This window comes from Chenopodium album, chromosome 21 (assembly GCF_948465745.1).
Source record: "Chenopodium album chromosome 21, dcCheAlbu1.1, whole genome shotgun sequence".
NCBI classification, from domain to species: Eukaryota; Viridiplantae; Streptophyta; class Magnoliopsida; order Caryophyllales; family Amaranthaceae; genus Chenopodium; species Chenopodium album.
Window position 1 is genome coordinate 22,080,839 of NC_137854.1, and position 20,288 is coordinate 22,101,126.

The 20,288-nt window shown below is 34.2% G+C and overlaps 1 protein-coding gene across 3 annotated transcripts in view; it reads left to right on the top strand.

Moving 5' to 3' along the window:
- Positions 1-264: 264 nt before the first annotated feature.
- Positions 265-20,288, top strand: part of LOC145600077 (DExH-box ATP-dependent RNA helicase DExH7, chloroplastic-like) — a 40,641-nt gene continuing 20,617 nt past the window's right edge. For 2 of the 3 annotated variants that reach the window (XM_081655927.1, XM_081655928.1), the window contains exons 1-15: positions 265-558; positions 3,017-3,116; positions 3,258-3,448; positions 7,297-7,350; positions 8,004-8,148; positions 8,232-8,578; positions 9,078-9,296; positions 12,949-13,060; positions 13,133-13,309; positions 13,784-13,863; positions 13,999-14,121; positions 14,277-14,363; positions 15,203-15,303; positions 17,695-17,752; positions 18,884-18,949. In XM_081655927.1, the coding sequence (XP_081512053.1) occupies positions 265-558; positions 3,017-3,116; positions 3,258-3,448; positions 7,297-7,350; positions 8,004-8,148; positions 8,232-8,578; positions 9,078-9,296; positions 12,949-13,060; positions 13,133-13,309; positions 13,784-13,863; positions 13,999-14,121; positions 14,277-14,363; positions 15,203-15,303; positions 17,695-17,752; positions 18,884-18,949 (2,154 nt within the window). Of the gene's footprint in view, positions 559-2,466; positions 2,860-3,016; positions 3,117-3,257; positions 3,449-7,296; positions 7,351-8,003; positions 8,149-8,231; positions 8,579-9,077; positions 9,297-12,948; positions 13,061-13,132; positions 13,310-13,783; positions 13,864-13,998; positions 14,122-14,276; positions 14,364-15,202; positions 15,304-17,694; positions 17,753-18,883; positions 18,950-20,288 lie in introns of those variants that run through there. The other variant, XM_081655929.1, reaches the window with a different exon arrangement.

A 20,288-nucleotide genomic window follows, 5' to 3' on the forward strand; every position in this document is an offset into this window, starting at 1 on the left:
TTTAGTGGGTGGTTATTTAGAAAATGCACCTATTTTTGGGTGGTAATTTACAAATTTTCCTAGTTTTTATGAAGGAAAATTATATTTGATTCAATATCTTATGTATTTGTTAACGTCGAATCTCTATTATAGATGTCGTATGACTTTTAATTAATGAAATATTTTTGCTATTCAAAAAAAAAAAAAAAAACGGAGATATAATACTCCGTATATACTAGTAGTATATTATATAGGGAAATGACTAACATAATTGCGAAGGTGAAAATGGCTCCAAAGAAGAAACAACAACAGCAGCAGAAGCAGCAGCAAAAGAATAATCCTTCTTCATCAGCAGGAGGCCCAAAGCTGCAGTTATCGGCAGAGAATGAGCAGAGGTTGCGCCGCTTATTGCTCAACAATAGCAGCGACGCTACCACCGTCTGCCCGACATTCGAAAAATCACAATCATCTTCTCTCTCCAAAGCACAGAAAACCAAGAAGCTCAAATCAATTTATGAGAATCTCTCTTGCGAAGGATTCTCCAATGATCAGATTGAACGTGCTCTCTCTTCGCTGAAGGTACTTTATTAATTTACCTGATTTTTAATCACTATTATTTTAGTTGATCAATTTGATTTAGCATGTCGATTTTTGTTTAGAACTTGAATTAGTGTGATAATTTGGTTTTTATTAATTTTGTATCTATGATTCTATGATGAATTGGATTTTGATGTTAATTGTATTTGATTGTTTGATCATGAGAGGCTGAGATGGAGTACATTCTACATTGTTATTGATTGGTTATTTATACAATGAGAATTTCACTAAAGAATTTGTCAAGCATGCTCTAATTGAAGGGTTTTTTTTTTTTTAAATAATATAATTTCATGGAAGATTGCTTATTATTATTACAAGCAAATGGGTACTAACCAAAACAGCTTTATGAGCGAGGAGAGGAACTGGGTTGGAGTGAAACTCATCAGAGGCGACCAAAACAACGTCAGAGAAGCCAATGGAGGAAGATCGTTTGTGGGAGTCGAGAGGAGAAGAGCCTAAGCGAAGGAAAGCAATTTTAGCCTTGAGATCTTCAATCTCACTTTTGAGCTCTTCTTCCGTTTCGCTGGCTTCTTCGTAGCATTCTTTGCAGGTGCCTGCGTCTGTTGAGCAGTACTCTTCTCTGCACGACAGACAACGCAATGAGAGCTGCTTCCTTGACCCGGGTGCCCTGTTCATTCTCTCGTCCTCCATAGTACAGTCTGTGTGCCGTCTCTCTACAAAGTGTCCTACTATCCCATGATCCTCTTTGTCCGTGTGGAGGACTCGTGAGTTGAGTATGATTGAATAAGGGTATTTTGGAGAAAAAACCCCGTGTGAGCGGACCCTTGAATCCACTTGTGTCGGAGTGTTAGGTTAGATGTTATGGTTAGGTGCTTAGGTCTTCAAGTTATGTCTACAATAAATGGGTCGTGTCTGAAACATTAGGATGACATGACACATTGAGTATTGATGGACTATGGTGATTGCAAGATTTGCAACTATGAAACCTTGGTTGTCATGGCTCATGGCGATGCCGAAGTATATTGGAACTTGGAAGGGGCCAATGTAACAATGTTGGTCCAAGTTTTGGTTGAAATGTCCAACATCTTTATCTTTATCTTTATCCCACACAAGCTACGAGACACACGCTACGTGTGTACAACATAGGAAATTTATTATTTTACTCATATAATTGTTATTGTAGATTTTTTTCGAAAATCAATACTACATAGAACTTTCAATTAAAGGTTTGAATGAAAAATATTAACAAAAAAAAGGTAAATGTGGTTTGTACATGGGTAAAAAAAAGAAAAATGAAAAGTAGATCATTTCAGTTTCTTTTTTTTGGTGACAATAATTTTGGTTCATGGGTAGTTAGTTGGTTTTTTTTTTTTTTTTTTTTTTTTTTGTTTTTTTTTTTTTGAATATATATGAAGAAATAGATAATTTAAACTCTTTTTTTTTTTTTTTTTTTTTTGGTGTGAGTAGTTACAAACTTTTTTTTACAAAAAAAAAAAAAAATTGAATAAGTAATTTTACAAATTGAGAAGGGCATTTTGGGGAAAGGCAAAATTCTCACCCAAAAGGCCCTTTCTCTTTATATAGTACTATAGATTATTATTATTATTATTATTATTATTATTATTATTATTATTATTATTATTATTATTATTATCATTATCATTATCATTATCATTGTTATTGTTATTGTTATTGTTATTGTTATTGTTATTGTTATTGTTATTGTTATTGTTATTGTTATTGTTATTATTATTATTATTACTACTACTACTACTACCACTATTACTAGTATTATTATTATTTTTTTTGGATTCGTGTTTTAATGATTAATATTTGCATGATATTGTTTGAAAAAAATTCATTGTGAGGTGGAGAAACTGAGCTAAATATGGAGGATAATGAATCATTTTTCTGAAATTTGTTTTCCTTTAAACAAATGAAGCCTCAGTGAACTTCATTTGGCTAAAAGCCATTTTATTCAGTAGTTAACATAATTTCTTGACAAATTACTGCAATCAATAAACAATCAATATTTTTGGCTAAAAGCCATTTTATCCAATGCCTTACTTTTTCAGTAGTTAACATTTTATTCAGTATCATAAAATTACTGCAATCATTTTTTTTTCTATGTGAGGCAAGACCAAATCTGTCACCTTGCTGTCAATAAATTTTAAGTCTTTAGACCTCAATGTTACCAATGAGTTTTATGCTGCCTTGCTTTCTCTGTTAATATCACCCCTTGCTACGTGTACGTCATAAGCGTGGAATATGATGAATATGACCTTATCCAAGTGTGCACTACGTGTGGACAATATGAAGAATGTATAGGAGGCGTTATATTATGTTTGATGTAGTTGTTTAAAGCTTGCACATGCTAGTGCTAACATTGCTTATACTTCCCTTTCAAATGCTGTATTAATAAGTGTTCTTTTTAAAGTTGCTAATTAAGTTTGTTTTGCTTTGATTTTGACCTTTGTAGGATGGTGCAACTTTTGAAGTTGCGTTGGACTGGTTATGCTTAAATTTATCCCGGACTGAACTACCTGTTAAGTTCCGTGATGGATTATCCATGCATGCAGGTGGCTATCTTAAACAACATTCACGTCATGATGTTTACAGAATACCATTCTAAATACCGTATGACATGTTTGTAGTGTGGAAACCCTGAGTTGGTGTTTAAATTTGAAATATATATAATGTCTTTGTCTACCTTGTTTTAGGAGGGTCGATTGGTGTGGTGTCTACTGCACAAGAAAATTGGAATCCCCCAGCTGATGCAACAACAAGGTCTGACGATGAAGTGCATAAATTTTCTATCATAACTAGAGGCCGTCACGATGACGACTCCTTAGCTTTACATGAGCCATCTCAAGCTGATTGGATTCGTCAATACATGGAAAAGGAGGAAGAGGTAGACTGTTGCCATCTTTTTTGTATATTTTTCATCTTAAGATCTGGGAGTATAAAGAAATATAGTGAAAAGACCACACTGCCCCTATTTTAACTCTTTATTAAATATGATAAGTTCCACTTGGCTTGAAACGTAATAGGCTTTCTAAAATGGCATCAAAAACAGGAAATTTTTATATGTTTTGATTTAAAAATTATTATTGTGCTTGTGAATTCATTGGAGCTTATACAATTGTTAACATTCTCTCTCTCTGAACCAATTGTACCTGTATATTTTTCACATAATCACAACAGTAATGATCTCCTAATTTCGCTTGATTGAGGAAGTCAAGTATATGTAACCTAGTTTTCCAATGCCTTACTTTTTCTTCTTTACAAATTGAAGTTTCTTTACTAAAAGAGCAATTTTAGTTTGATTTTTCTGTATTTTGTAACTTCTTTTCCCATTTTTGCTCTCTTAAAACATGTATTTGCTAGGCTAAGGTTTTGAAGTGGGTAAAAGCTTTTGTCTTGGTCACTAGTTTAGGGAATCTCAATACATAAGGTCGATCATACTAGGCTATTCCCTTAGGAATGCACTTTATGTTTTTCCAGTGAGCACACGTTATCATTTGTTTGCATTGTCATGTGACAATTTTTTTATGAAAGTTATTTTTATATGGCGTGTCTGGTTGGAGCGAAATGGCTGTATTTTTAAAAATGTTGACATCTCACATGATCTATTGTATGATAAAGTAACATTGTTTGTTTCATAATGTGCTAAGGCACCAAGGGCTCAAATAACACCATTCCTAAATTACTTTGTAATTAGGTTAGGTCCCGTCCCATGCACGGTAATTTTCAATAACTGTTTTTAAAATTAACATTATTTAAATTTTATTTTATTTATTTATTTATTTTTTTTTTGCTTTCATATGTTATATTCACATCAAATTCTAATCATAAATTATTTAAAGAAATGACAACAATATCATTTGTTGATTAGATACTTGTATTTCATTATTTAAGCTTATAGCTTCTATTACATAATTAAAAAAATAAATCAAGAAAATAATATATATAATCTTGTTGTATAAAACGTATGTAGTACTAATATGTCTTTCCTAAAAAAGAAGGGTACATTTCTCACAAATTATGTGAAGGATATTATTTTTATTTTTTTGGCTTAAGTTTATAGTTGTCAATATGTATTTTTTTTTTTGGAAAGCTACATCAAATATTCTATCATACTTTATATGTAATTATTACTCATATGTAGAAAGATTTAATTTGTTTCTTAAATAGATTGTTTCCAAAAAAAAAAAAAAAAAAGTAAAGACACACCAGGAGATGACACGTGTTATTACTGATGTGTCTTTTAGTATATAGTTATTGATTCTATTTATTTGTCTCTTGGTGGGGGACTCTTTGTCCTCTTGTACTTTGTGGTTAGTCTATTTGTGGTTAAAGTATAGTGTTTTTCCGGGAGAAATTGCAATAAACCTTCTTTTATAACACCTTTTTTGTGAGAAAACACCTTATAAAAATTTTCTTGCGAAAACACACCTAAAACCACTTTTTTTATTGCGAAGTAACACCTTAACCCGGTTTTCGGTGTTTGACTTGGTTTTCTGATGTTGACTTTGTACGTGTGGGTCACGTGATCTTCTTCCTTTAAATTTTTTTTTCTCTTTTCCCTCACTAACACCACCTCACTGCCACCACCACCAACACCATCTCACCGCCACCACTAATTCACTTCCACTCTCACCAACACAATCTCACCCATTAAATCTGCTCCCATGAAAAATTCCACCCCCTGTTCAATTAGCCCCATCCACCCAAAAACCCCACTCCTCCTCTCATCCCCTTCCTCCATTGAAGCCCATTAAGCAAGCACATACAAAATAAAAAACAAAAAAAAATTGAATAAAGACCACATTGGTGTACAATGGCCTCTCGAAATTACTCCTAATTTATCATTAACGAAGAACCCTAATTTTCAATTACAAACCCTAATTTGTGAAAATTTGAAAACCCTACATAATTTATAAGAAATTTTAGTAATTACAACAACTTACCCTACTCGAAATTAGGTTAATTGCAACAATTCATGCTTAAAAATGGAGTTTTCTTCATCAATGATGAGTAATTGGGACTTTGTTGGAGAAGAAAGAAGGAGAGAGAAAGTTGAATTGGAGAAATGGAGGGTAAATTGGGGGAAAAAAAAGAAAAGGGGGAACTCACCGGAACACGTGCTTCTCACGTGCAAGTCTGAAAACCAAGTCAAAGGACAGAAACCAGGGTAAGGTGTTAATTCGCAAAATAAAAGTGGTATTAGGTGTGCTTTTACAAAAAAAAAAAATTTATAAGGTGTTTGTTTACAAAAAGTTGTATAAAAGGTGGTGGTTTTTTGCAATATATGTTTGTTTTGATTTAGTTTATTTAGTTTGGTTGGTATACATTTAATGAACCCTTCTATATTTGAGGTCATTACTATATATATCGGTTAGAAAGGTGAAAGGTTTCCATTGAAGACAATGGTAAAAATGTCCATGGTTGAGAGTTTTCTTCAGCTACTTTGTCAAAGCGAGTAGTGTATTTAGCTTCTTTCATGCTAATGGAGTATTTAGTTTTATGTCTGACCTGACAATTGGTTGGTAAGTTGAGTTAGGGTCAAGTTATCTCAGGTTACAGGTTATTTTGGGTCGGGTTATGTGTTGAAACATAAAAGACCCTAACCCAAAGTTTGGCTCGAGTTAACCCATTGGGTTTATAAGTATTTATATTATTTAATTTTTTGGCCTAATATTATAAAATTTAGACATTTCAAACTTTGTTTGCGCCTTATTATTTCAACTGTTAAGCAACAAAGGCTGTCAGTTTCCAACTTTTAAGCAACTTTTCTTGGATTAACGCCGGTTGTGCAACTCTTCATTTTGGAGTCATTTCTGTCAACCGGGAAGTCCAGTTAGTGATGAGTAAGAATGAAAGAAATGGGAGGCGATTAACTTCAATAGTATAGAATAGAATTTGCAGTTTCCTGTTTAAGTTACTACCTACTTGATTTTATGAAAAAAAGCCTTGTAACCTGGCCCCAACTCGTTTTGATTTGCTTAAGCGCGGGTTAAATGTGTTCAGGTTAAAATGGGTTTCAGCTTGATAAGATGTGTTCAAAACCCTAAAAGTGGTTCGGTTTTTTGGGTTGGGTCAATCTTTGACATATTAAGTTCCATCCCTCTATTTTCTTTAGTTTTGGTCTTCTGGTCGATTGTTTGCTTCATATTTCTTGTGATTGGTACTTTTTCTTGCCTAAGGTAAAACTTTCTGTTATTCTTGTAAATAACAGAAAGTTTACATATATTATATTTTTTGTATGTGGACATTTATGAGCATTATATATGAGCATTATATTGATCGGGGTTCAAAGTTGGAGGGAATAATTGTTGACTAGATGAGAAATGGTGATAAAGATGACAGATTAGGGAGTGCTTAGAGAGTGAATTTCGAGGAAGATGGGAGGATGTTGGTGGTATTGGGAGCACAAACTATTTTGTTTTACCATTTCTTAATGAAATGTCAGGAAAGCACTTCCTTTTTAACTCCCTTTTGTAGTGGGGCTATTGGTAGATACCTTAATATTTGGAGGATTCAAGCTTTGGTAGGCACCCCTCGTTGTTAGTCGATGAATGTAAGGTAATTTTATGAATATCATGTGGTAGTCTATGTCGAGGATGGGCCAGTAAAACGTAAATGGCCTCATGTTGCAGGTCTAGCTGGGCAAACAACTTTTAATATATTAGTAATGAGCTAAGAATTTATAGTTATCCATATTTTTTTCTTGCATCTGAATGTTTATTGCTTTTGCAGATAGAAACCGAAAGCTGGGAAGATATGCTGTCAGATGAAGATTCTTGCAAAAAGGTATTAACATTGTATTGCCATCATCTAAAGTTCTATACCTTCGTAGTTTAGGCTGATAAGGAGAGCTTCATTATCTCTTATATTGCATTTGTTCCTCTAGTATCGTAACAAGGGGAAGTGCATAAGAATTTAGGTAGTGGGAAAAAAGGAAGAAAGATAAAGGCAACTTACTAACTTGTCAATGTGATTGCAAGCATTAACTAAAGTAACAACAAACAAGGGTGACCTGGGTGTTCAGTGCAAAAATAGATACTCGTTTTCCTAAATTGGGTATGTTGCAATTTTGTGAAACTTTGTATAGAGGTAAATGTTGCAATATTATAAGAACAGAGGAAATGTCTAGGATTGTTGTTATGTCATTGTTGTTGTGTTATTTATTTTTATTTTTATTTTTATTTTAAATACAGAAATTAAACATCCCATGCAATGGAAGAGAATTATAACTCTTTTTGTTTAGATATCTAGTTGTGAATTGTGATGCATTTGAATGTGTTTAAAATTTATTTCTGACTAGCATTAGCAGTAGTTCTAGTGCTTTGAAAAATGATGACAACATTGCCATAGTTACTAACTTACTAATGCTTTAAAAAATGATGACAACAATTTCGTACTTACTAATGCTTTCAAAAATGATGTAACAATGTCTGTTACAGGAACCTAGGTCATATGATACAATTATCGAGGAGTACCAATCTGCACGTTTGGAAGCTTTTGTTGCCAAGGATAAAAAGGACAAAAAAAGCCAAGAAGCAGCTAGCAATAAAATCCGCCTGCTGAAGCAGGAGATTTCTGATTTAGGTTGATCTTGAGTATATGAAATTTCTGTCAGGGTTTTTAGATAAGTATGATTCAATCTAAGAAGACTTGTATTTTTGAACCAGGGGAATTGAACATGTTTATGTCTGATATTGCTAAAATGGAGGCATCTTGTTCTGTATACAGCAAGGAGGGCAATTCTAATATAGAAGCAAGGGCTGATTTATTAATTGATAAAGTGGGGATGGAGCATTGCTCCAGGGATGAGGCAACAGTACAAAATGTTCCTTCTAACGAGGTGGAACCTCTACTAGAGGAATCAGAAGATATTGAGCTTTGCAACATTTTCATGGAAGATGACTCAAGTAATGCGGTCTTAACTTCTGAAGTCGTGATGAAACAAAACAAAGCAAGAACAAGAGGTTTACCAACTAGTAAAGACTTGGAAAAATTGGAAGGCATCTGGAAAAAGGTACTTTGTGATTGACAACAGATATTGTTCTTTAGGCTTCAGCTCATCATGCTCATGGTAATTTTCCTGGTTTGTTACTTTTGATGTAATGCTTTTTTTCTTCTTCAAGCATGGCTTTGCTGGACTGCAATTCCTTTTGTATCCGCCTTTCTTCTGGTTGTAAATGTTCTTTTGTCTAGCTTTAATAATGTAACAGAGGTTATCACAGTATTAATTTAATCTACTTCCTGACTTAAGAACGTGAAGAGGAAAATCAAGTAAGTACAGATTAATACAGTGCTGAATTTTCTGCTAAGTATATTGTACAGCAAGATATAGGAGAAAGAAAGAGTAGGAAACATTTACTTGTAGTCTTGATCTTTTGATTCACGTATACATTTCAATGCATAATAAAATATTAATCTTCGTAATATTTCAGTGCGTCCTCTAAATTTTGTGTTTTTCATTACAGCTGTAACGCCTGTATGATTGTTATATGACTATAATTTACATATTACAGGGTGATCCACCTAGGATTCCTAAAGCTGTTCTTCATCAATTGTGCCAAAGATCAGGTTGGGACCCTCCAAAATTTGACAAATTGGGTAAAAAAGGAAGTGGTTTTAATTATAGTGTTAGTGTTTTGCGTAAATCTACTGGGAGGGGTAAGAGCCGTAAAGCTGGTGGTTTAATCACACTGCAGCTCCCTAGACAGGATGAAACTTTTGAATCTGCTGAGGTACTGACTTTAGTCCTTTTTTCAAGTCTGTGACTGCATAACATATTTGACGTTCACAATGAAGAACAAGATCCTTATTATTGTATGATATGTGTTTTACAGACCATCATCTTTATTCTGTTTTCTTCAATACATTTTTGAGTGTGGACCTCCTTGTTAGGATCATATACTTGCTACCTTCCTTGGCATTGAGAATTTGATAAAGTAGGATGTTTTGGACTTTGCATTTTTCTTATCCTTAAGGAAAGAAAAGTAGTTTGGGTGTTTTCTTCCATATTGGTGTATCTCTAGATTAACTTATGTTGGCCATAGGAAATAAAGGGGAGGAAGACTCTTAAAAGTGGCTTGATGACTCTTTTGGGCCAATTGACCACATTGGTATAAAAGTTAGCACTTTAGCGACACATTGATGTAAAAATGATTTCCGACCACAAATTGGTATAAAAATTAACTAGTTGCGAAAAATTGGTAAAAAAGTTATCATGTTGCGATAAATTGGTATTAAAATTAACATTTAAACCATTTTTTACCACCTGCCGTTAAGAAAACAGTTAAATCTAACGGTGTTAAAAAAAATTCTTCAATTTTCATGCTCACAACATGTTTTTAAAGGTTTTGGGGGGCATTTTGGCCCTTTGGGTCCAATTTGAGGTCAAAATTGACAAAAAATGATCGAAAATGCCTCGTTTTGCGTGTTTCACGCAATTCGAGCTATTTTTAAGCACACAAAATGAGGCATTCTAATTATTTTTTATCAATTCTGACCACAAATTGGATCCATAGGGACAAAATGCCCCTCTAAACCTATGAAGCACATGTTTTGCGCACGAAAATCAAAGAATTTTAAAAATTCCGTTAGATTTTTGACGACAGGTGGTAAAAAAACAATTTTTAATTTTTTATTTGGTGGTAAAATATAACTTTTAAAATACATGGTGGTAGAAAACAATTTCATGAATTTTTTTGGTGTGGTAATAGTCAAAATTCCTAACTTTTATACCAATCTGTCGCTTGACGATAACTAATAACACTAGGCAATATGATTAATTAATTGCTTGACTCTTGTGGATTATGTGGCTGGCAGGAATCATAAAGTTCCAATATAGGACTTTTGTCGTTTGCATCTTTAGGCTTTGTGTGGTGTAGGTTCAATGCCTTTGCCTTTAAATGTTATGTGGCATTCATTTTATATATATTTTTTTTCTTTTATATTGTTCCCTATTGTTCCTTAGTTCTTATTAAAGCTATTTTATAACCAAAGGAAGCTACATAATGTCGTAATCTACTGCCGATTTTCTTATGCTAACGATTGTAGAATTTTTAATGTCACCTATTAGCAAATTAAGCTTCGTGTAATTAATTATTGTTAGATTATCACCCTCGATAAAAAAAGGAAAAGTTGAAATGAATAGTCTCACCTTTGACAGTTCTGCTTACAATAATCCCACCTTTTACACCCATATTCTCAATTTTTTTTTTCCTTTAATACCTCTTGTCCCACCCTAGCACCCTCTTCCATGACAACATACCCCTCCTTAATCACAACCTTGATGACCATCACATCACCACCCCATGATCCTAACCCCACGGCTACATCCCGAACTCCCAGAAGCAAACTGACCCCACCCTTGAACCAAACTTACCTCCACTCCGAAACCCTTAATTCCACCCAATCCCCACCCCCGAGAAACCCACCCCCACCACTAAACCAAAGCCCCACCCCAAAACCATCACTCATGCAGAAACCACCTCCTGTGAAAAATTCACACCACCTCTTAACTCAACCAATTTATCACTCCTCATCCGTCACTCCTTGGCCCAACCCCAACCCACCCTGAAACCCACCTCCACCATAGAATTTGTGGGAAAGAGAAGGTTGGGTGTTGTTGTTTGGCGGAGAGTGGAGGTTGTTTGGCGGGGAAGGGGGGCTGCTCCGGAAGGGAAGAGGGGTGTGCTGCTTGGCGAGGATCGGGGAAGGGGAATGTTAATTTTTTTTTTGTTTTTTTTTTTTTCAATTTTAATAAAAGACCAATTAGAATGTGACACATGGCAAGTCACCTTTTTCAACCACATACCAGCTTAATAAACCGGTCAAGGGACAATTTTCAGCAGATAGGGCGTAAAGGTGGGATTGTTTTGAGCAGAACTGCTAAAGGTGGGATTAGTCTTTTCAATTTTTCTAAAAAGAATTGGAATATTACAAGAATGGGCTTACGGAAGACCGTGATGAAGTGTGATGATCTTTTCAGGAAAAAGCTAAAAGCTCCATTGGCTATGTGATTCCCCAAATGATCCCTAATAACTATTCTTAGAGCATTATGAACAAAAAAAATCGTCAAAATTAAGTTTACAATAACAAGTAGGAGGGGGAGACTAGCTGACAAAATTTGAATTTATAGCCTTGGGGGGGGGGGGGGTGGGACAAAAACCGTAGGGTACACTAGTTTACATTAATTGTACTTTACATCGGTCAGTTTAGGGTAACTTATAATAGGTAATATGGTTATTCTAATGCATTAGGAATAATTTTCATTGTGCAAATTTCTTGTAAAAAGAGTAATATTTTATGTAAAAGACAGGAACTTTTTATTTTTATATCATGGTTACTGTTGAGTATATTAGGGTAATTGTACCTTTGGTGTACAATATTTATTGTACACCTAATTTTTTAAGAGTTTGTGTGGGGGAAATAGGAGTCAAAGTAGATCTATTATCCATAGAATTGAGAAGGGACTTACCGACATTGATTGCCATTCCTTACATGCAGAAAAATTTCTGATGCGTCTATTAATTAAATTGATGTTACTATTTTTAAATATGATATTAATATTAATTTCCATGTACTCCATAAAAAGAGTACTATATTAGAAACACTGCAAACTGAATTAATTTTCAGAGTGCAAAAAAACTCCGTTAAAGAGTGATGGAGGTTATTGAAACCTAACCAATCAGTAGCATAAGTAGAGTTCCAGAGATCAGAGCAGAACGGCAACTGAGAAACAAGTGCTATTGTGTTTCAACATGGGATTTACAGAAAGGACAGATGTTGGAAATGTCAAGCTGACGATAAGATACAACTTGCCCTTTTTTTTCTTAACGACATGACTTTGCATTACTATTGCTTGGTCTGTTTAAATATGAATCAGTCTTCAATGGATATATAAGAATAGTGAGTTGATCAAACAAACTTATGCTAAGTGTTTTGTGAAGAGTGAGGATATGTTCATCTACAAGTAATTTGCTACAGATTTGGATGACAATAATCTTATTAAAAGTGCAGAGTATCTTTTTTAATTGTTATTACCCGTAAAGCAATATTTCATCATAAACGGTTTATAGTTTTGGAAAAGATATTTTACATTGCACACCTTGAGCTTTTTGAAAAAGTCTCATGTATGTACTTGTATATGTTCACACTTGCATTCTTGACATTAGATTTATATTGTGTTTTATGGCACACCTTGAGCTTCTTGAAAAAGTCTCCTATATGTACTTGTATATGTTCACACTTGCATTCTTGACATTAGATTTATATTGTGTTTTATTCCTAATCTTTGTAGTAAAGTAGTAAACAAGATTTGGATTCAATCATCAGAGAACTCAACTAGTGTATGAGTTGAGCAGTCTCTCTTTTATTGTTTTATTGTTCCAGGAAGCGCAGAATAGAGTAGCTGCTTTATCCCTTTGCCGCTTGTTTCCTGATATACCTGTTCGGTTTCTGATTACAGAGCCATATGCTTCGCTGGTTGTAAAATGGGAGGAAGGTAAGTGTTGTGAACTTCGGAATTACTGATGATAGTTCTATGCTTCATTATATCTAATACTTGTGCTATCAGGGGATTTGTCGGGCGTGATTGAAGACTCTATGGAAGATCGAAGGGCTGGTTTTGTGAAATCATTGTTAAATGCGGATTCTTCAGTAGGGATTAATTCAGCCAATGTTTGTGATAATTCCAGTCAGAACAAGGTTTCTGATATGTTTGACGAACAATTTGCTGCTGCAAGTCTTCAGAGTATGTGAACTTTATGTGTGATTGGTAGCCACTCTGATTAAATTGCATTATTGTTGATGCTCATTACAAGATTAAAAATAGCTTCAGATGATGTATTTAAAATTTAAAGCAGCAGAACCAAAGCCATCCTCAAAACTATACAAACGCAAGCCATGAGAAAGAAAATGTATAGTGTAGGTCTGTAGAAGCTGTAGGGAGTCTACTGGAAGCAGTATCTTGTATGTCCCACGGTACAAGTCAATATTACAAATCATCTTGAGTTGATGTAATACAAGAAGTTATGTTTAAAAGGTGCTTTGACAAAACATAAACAACTAAATTCACAATCAACTTATATTGGGTAAAGGTTCTTGGACTGAATTCTACCTATATGCTTGTGTGGTGGACTATAAAAATGTTATGTTATCTCTAAGGACTATAAGCAGTCTGCAAAGATTTCTATTTATTTTTTGGGTTGGTTAATGCATTTTGCAGGCAATAACACTTTGAAAGAAAAGGAAAGTTTCTTCTTAAAACAAGAACTAGAAAACAAACAGAAGTCACCAAGATACAAGGTTTGTGTCTTATAATTGACTACTATATATATAATAGTAAAAATTTCAACTTATGACTAATGTAATTATGTGCTATATGAGCTTGTAATTATATTGCGTCCTAGTAAGATAAGGTTCTTTGTTCTTTTCTTGCAGAGCATGTTGGAAGCCAGAACAGCACTTCCTATAGCTAAAACAAAAGATGAGATATTGCGATCGTTGAAGCAAAATAATGTCGTCGTTGTTTGTGGAGAAACAGGATCTGGGAAGACTACTCAGGTAACTGAAGCTGATACATCTGGCATATTGTTTTAGAATTTTTAGTGAATCCTCATATCCTTCTCTCATAAGCTGACACATCTTGATGTATAAATCTGTTGGTTATTTTATATCTTATCAGCATGATAATTTTAACCTATCTGGTATAATTGTAGGTTCCACAATATATACTGGATGACATGATTGTGGCTGGTCGTGGTGGGCATTGCAACATTGTATGTACACAGCCACGGAGAATAGCAGTAAGTGCTTGTCTCCTATAATGAGTGTCTTGTATTGTGGTGCTGAGGAGAATCTAAGCCATATTTTCTTGCATTTTTGGTTGGTACCCTTTTCATGGGAAGTTCTTTACCATGACGGGAAACAATTGGGTGTGTTTTTATAGCACCCCCCAAGTGCCTCCTTTAATACAATCTATGTTCCCTAAGAAAAAAATTCTTGGATCAGACAATCTGACCAAACAGCATTGGACTTTTGAATAAATTTTAATTTTGGTCACCCACTCACCCTTCTTATAATTAATAATCCATTGCGGATAACTGGTAACTTTTAACGTATAAACTAAATTTATAATGTTATGAAATGTAAGTAGGGCCTAAATTTGTGGTTGGGTTGATATATAGTGGTGTTAGTTGTTGGGAGACTTCTCTTGTGGGTGTTTATGGAAATTTGATGGCTAAGGTGGTGTTTCTTGATGGCTAGAGGCACTCGGCAGTTAGGAGTGGTGGTTGGTGTTCAAGTTCCGGAGGGGAGGTGGGAATGAAGAATTATATAGTCTGGGGAAATCCAATGATTAAATGAGTGTAACGGAAAATGGAGAAAACACTGACCAAACACACACTTATGGAATTAATGGTTAATTTACCTTTCTCTTTCCGAATTACTTCCAACCAAACCGCCCTATCAAGAGCACAGATTTTCTCTAGCCTGGTTTAACTCAAAAATCTTGATTTTGATTAGGATACTAAAGTTTGTTTAGGATTAGATTTATTACTTTATTATAACCTTTTTTAACTAGTGTGGGGTAACGTATGATGCATCATTACTGTTTATAAGATTTGTTGTTTGTGTTTTATTTCAGGCTATTTCTGTTGCTGAAAGGGTTGCCGATGAGAGATGTGAACCTGCACCTGGTGTAAATGGATCATTAGTTGGTTACCAAGTTCGGCTAGATAGTGCAAGGTTCCTGTTTCCCTATCTTTCGCATAGATTTCTCAGCACTAATGCCTATTATTGTTTCTTTCGTTTTTTCAAAATTATAAATACTACGTAGTTTATAATCATTTTTCTATCGTGAATGTTTTAACATAGGAAAATGTAGATACATGTCCAAGTGTTCTGCTAATTTTTGATTAATTGAGTACATTTGGTACAAAATAAATTGTTGAGTTCCTAAACCGATGTTTGATTGACTCTGGTAGAAGTGCTATGAAGTGTACAAATAACGTAGACCCATCTTATAACTTATGACGTGAACTATATGGCCGTGAACTAAGCTTATAAATAATGGCTATGTTCAAATTGAAGTATTCAATTACAATTAAATACAATAAAGGTTGAATCATGTTATTAGTTGCCATCTAAGGATAATTGCTTGGAGGTTGTATGGGCAGCAGAGTAATCTTTTCCCATTATCCTCATCTAATCTTGCTATATGTACAAACTCTTAAATGGACCTGATATTAGAGAAACCATGGTTATTGTGAACCACTTATATTAAAGACAATGGTAATTTTATTAATAAAAAAAAAAGGTCACTATATTAAAATAAAGGTTATAATGTTAAATTATAAGTAGTGTGATATTATAAAGGCTATGAGAAATTATTTTATTTTTTTTTAATGAAATTTTTTATATACCGGTCAATATAAATAATAAAGGTTACTATGTTAAAATCAGGATCAGTATGTTTAACATAACGTCTTACTTGAGGTCCACAATAATATTGAATGTAACACAAGTTTTAATAAATGATATTATGTTTAAAATAAGGTTACTACGTTAAAATTAGAGTCACTATGTTCCATATAAAGTCGGTTACGTGCGTATAGACCTCGGGTTCACAATAATAGGACTTTTGATTGGCCAGTTGGCCCTTCATTGTTTTGGAGCTACCGTGATGTTTGTAGGGCCAAGTAAGAGTTTGCCACAAGGCTTTTATGGAAAATTGTGGTGGATTCAATTAGAACTAGATTAGTAAGCTCTTTTCAGTCCACTTCAGAGTATGTTTAATCCTCTTATGACTAGGGTAGGTGAGTTTCTAGGAGTTACTTGACTTTGTAGTTATTAAGAAAACCTTTAATTTTTTTTTTTTTTTTTTTTGGATTCAGGACAACTTTGTCCATGTGATGTGTTTCCAGTAGGAGTATGTTAAAAATTCAGAAATCATTGATTTCTTTTGCACCTCAACTCTTTTGCAAATGTGAAAGTGTTTCAAAAATGTTTCTGGGTTTTGTAGTCTAAAATTAACAGTCAATTATACCTACTTACATTAAAGTGTTGAGGATCTTACACTGTTTCTTAAGGTCACATGTAGAGGATGTATGAAACTTTGATAAAGGTTTTCTTTCACAGCAAATGGTCTTTTGTGTTGTAAAATAGAGTTGATTTGTGGACTTTTGCTAAGAATACTTTGTTTGGATAAAAGAAGATGGAAGGAAAAGAAGGGAAATTAAAGGGAGGGGACAAACTCTCTTGTTTGGGTAAAGGATTGGGGGAAGGAAGGGGAAGGAGAGGAAGGATCCATTTTCCCTCTTTCTTTAATAAGCATAATCCCTCCATAATTGGAGAGAGGGAGGGACAATGGAGCTCACCTCCCCACCCCTTTCTTTTCCCCCTTCCCTTCCTCCTCTTTCCCTCCCCTTCCTTTCCTTTCTTTTTTGCTAAGTACAGAAGTAAAAGAAATTAATTGTCATAAGGCGGCAGTTCTTTTAATCTGAATGCTGTTCAAAAGTTTCTTTTTAGGGAACAATTTTTAGTAATGTCATTCACTTCAGAGTTAGTATGTTCGTCATGTAAAGATGTAACAATATACCAGTTTGTGCATCTGTGCTTCTGTTCCTGGTAGATATAAAAAATTGTATAGGTGTATTCTATCTTCTTGAGTCCTCCAACTTTCATTTTCTTGTTTATATTTATAAATTTCCCATGTTTAAAATATTGCAACATTGAGGGAAAGGAGAGGTGTGGGGGGGGGGGGGGGGGGGGGGGATGCACAAGAATAACAAAGTGAGATAAGGGTGAAAGAGAGGACCACATTAATCACGTGAATTACATAGAAAACCCAAGCGAGATTAAAACTTGGGAACATTAGTAAGGGTATACTGGGTATTTACTGCATGATTTTTCTTCAAATGGTATGTTGCAATATATTTGAAAATTCTTAAAAAGGTCAACACTGCAGTTTTTTTTGAATGGATGAAATATCTATCATCCCCTACTTTTATTGGACAACACAATTGCAGTAATTTGTGTTCTAATTTATTGGTTATAATTGTTGTAATTTTTTTGTTTTTCCACATATTGTCGATCCTATTTTATTTATTTATTTATTGTTCATTTCATTTCTTGCAGGAATGATCAAACCAAACTCCTTTTCTGTACAACTGGTATTCTTTTACGGCAAATTGCGGTATGGGGGTTAGAAATATACATGTTATCTGCATAAAACTTATAATTGTATAGCGTGACCTTATGTTGAATACTTGAATTTAAACATATTTTTGTTTGTCTCATTTTTTTAGTTGATTCCTCTATTTCATATTATGACTGAGTATTAAGTGCTTTGAGAACTTACCATTAGCGCCAAGACAAAATTATTTCCATCTCATTTTCACATATCCAGGGTGAGACAAACTGCCTATGGCAAGGCAAACAAGTGAGATAAACACCTTTTTGCATGTCTGATTTTAGCATTACGGTCTAAATGTCTAATATAATGGCTCAATGTGATGAGCAAGTCTCATGTGTGCTGGAAATGCAAACTGTCTTCTCCCTCCACAAGTGATTAGTGTAGGAGTAAGCAGTAGTATACACAAACTGTCTATTAAGTCTCTTTACTTTATCATTGTCATCTGGTCTTTTCTACTTGCCTAATATCAGGGTAAGCTACCTAGAAACTTTGCACATTTCACAGCAGCACCTTAGAGTTGAAGGAGCCAAAAAGTTTTGCAACTGAACCTCTGAAGCTGTTTAAAATAAATCGCCATTACAAGCAATAGTTATGCCAAAGCTAACCATGATTCTTGGTTAAAAGTCTTTGCTTGAAAATCAATTAGGCTGTTATGAGTAAATGTGTTCTTGCAGTTATTCAGCCAAAAAAGAGTTGCTAACCATGATCCTTGGTAAAAAGTCTTTGCTTGAAAGTCAAAAAGGTTGGTTTGAGTGAAATGTGTTCTTGTAGTTATTCCACAGTACATATTATTTGCCTTGGGGTTTGGTTTCTTGTCTTAAACAGAACTGCATTATCATTCAATGACAAAGCTTGCTCTCTCTTTAATATATTTTGATCTCTTGAGTGTTACATCATATTCATCTAAATCCATGTATTATTTGTTGTATTTTTGTTTTTATCTTTCCTTTTTCATCTCTTCAACTTCTATGAAGTGTCAAACTGATACTAAAATTGGAAGTTTCTGTACTGTGTAGCTGATACTTGGCATTGCTTCTTGAATGTTTTAGACATTTATCTGTACAAGCTTGTGGATATGATTACTTACTTGTTTATTATTATATAATATATACATGTTTATTTCTTTTATAGGGGAACAAGAGCTTTCATGGTGTTACTCATGTTATAGTTGATGAGGTGCATGAGCGCTCATTATTGGTGAGTCATCAATTTTCATAATTATGATTCATGGAGAGTTTGGCTCAGTTAACAAAGCAGTTTCCAATGATATTGTTTATTTTCTATTATTTATACGGAATATTTATATTTACCCTATCTGCGTTTTATCAGCTTCCTAATACAAGAGTTCTATGTATTCTTTTCTCTGTTGTATGTTGCAAAACCTATTCCTTTTACACATCATTATTTTAAAGATCGTCACAATCTACTTAAGAGTTTTGGTTGAACCTTTTGGAATGTATTGCAATGGAGCAGAACGTATTGCAACGTTTAGCTGGTATTTTTTATTTTATTATATTATTATTATTTTTTTTCCACAGAACCTCAGACCAGCGATATCTAAATCCATTCCGATTTCCAACTCTCTACAATATCATACAAATCTCCCCCTCAAGATTCTAAACCCATTCAAACTTATATACAAACCCTGACTAAGTGCTAGTCCATTCCAGGATCAGACCAAAATAATTTAGCAAGTTATGGGTTTCCCAATCCATACCACCAGTATGGGCTCCCAATCCATTTTCTACCAGTTTTTTAAATGAAATGACCCCTTCGTATAGGCAAATTCTCCAATTTTCTAAAAACTAGAACACATGCAGTTATTTCGTGAATTAGGAGCATCATCGTGACAATTTCAGTATGTAGTCACAAAATAAGTGACATTGTCCTGGAACAAATCAGGAGAATATGAAACATGTTAGAAGACCCGGGAGTTACGCTCCAAGCCTCCAACCACACCACATAAAATCACCATGAAAGCACTGCTCCATCACCTTTTCTCACAACTTTACCAAATCCCCTATTTTAAATCTGCAACCAATCCATAATCTTTAAACAAAAAACCCAAGATTCCTCATGCTTGTTCAACAACCTCCTCCATAGGCTTCTAGCCATTTCAAAGTGAATACTTGTGGACAATGCTTCCTATTAGCATAGCAAAGCAGGTAGTTATCCATTGAGAAATTAAACCTAGCCCATGCATTTGGAGCATTTCATTAGTATTGATCATCCCCAATGCCAAAGTCCACACAAAAGTCCTCACCTTGAGAGGAACCCTTTCCAAATGGATTTTTCTACTAGAAACTGAGGGGTTAAATCAAGCAACTTAGATAGATTACAAGAAACCAATCCTGAAGCAACAGAAACTTCAGTACTTCTAGTAAAGAAGTGAGCTCATTTACAATTGCCTGTCATATGGTGGCAGAGGTGATGTTTAAAACTGTAATTCCCAAACATTATCACATTTAGAACAAGTGATCATGGACATTGATCACCTGATCAAGAGAATTGAGCACAGAAAAACTGCTCCACCTTT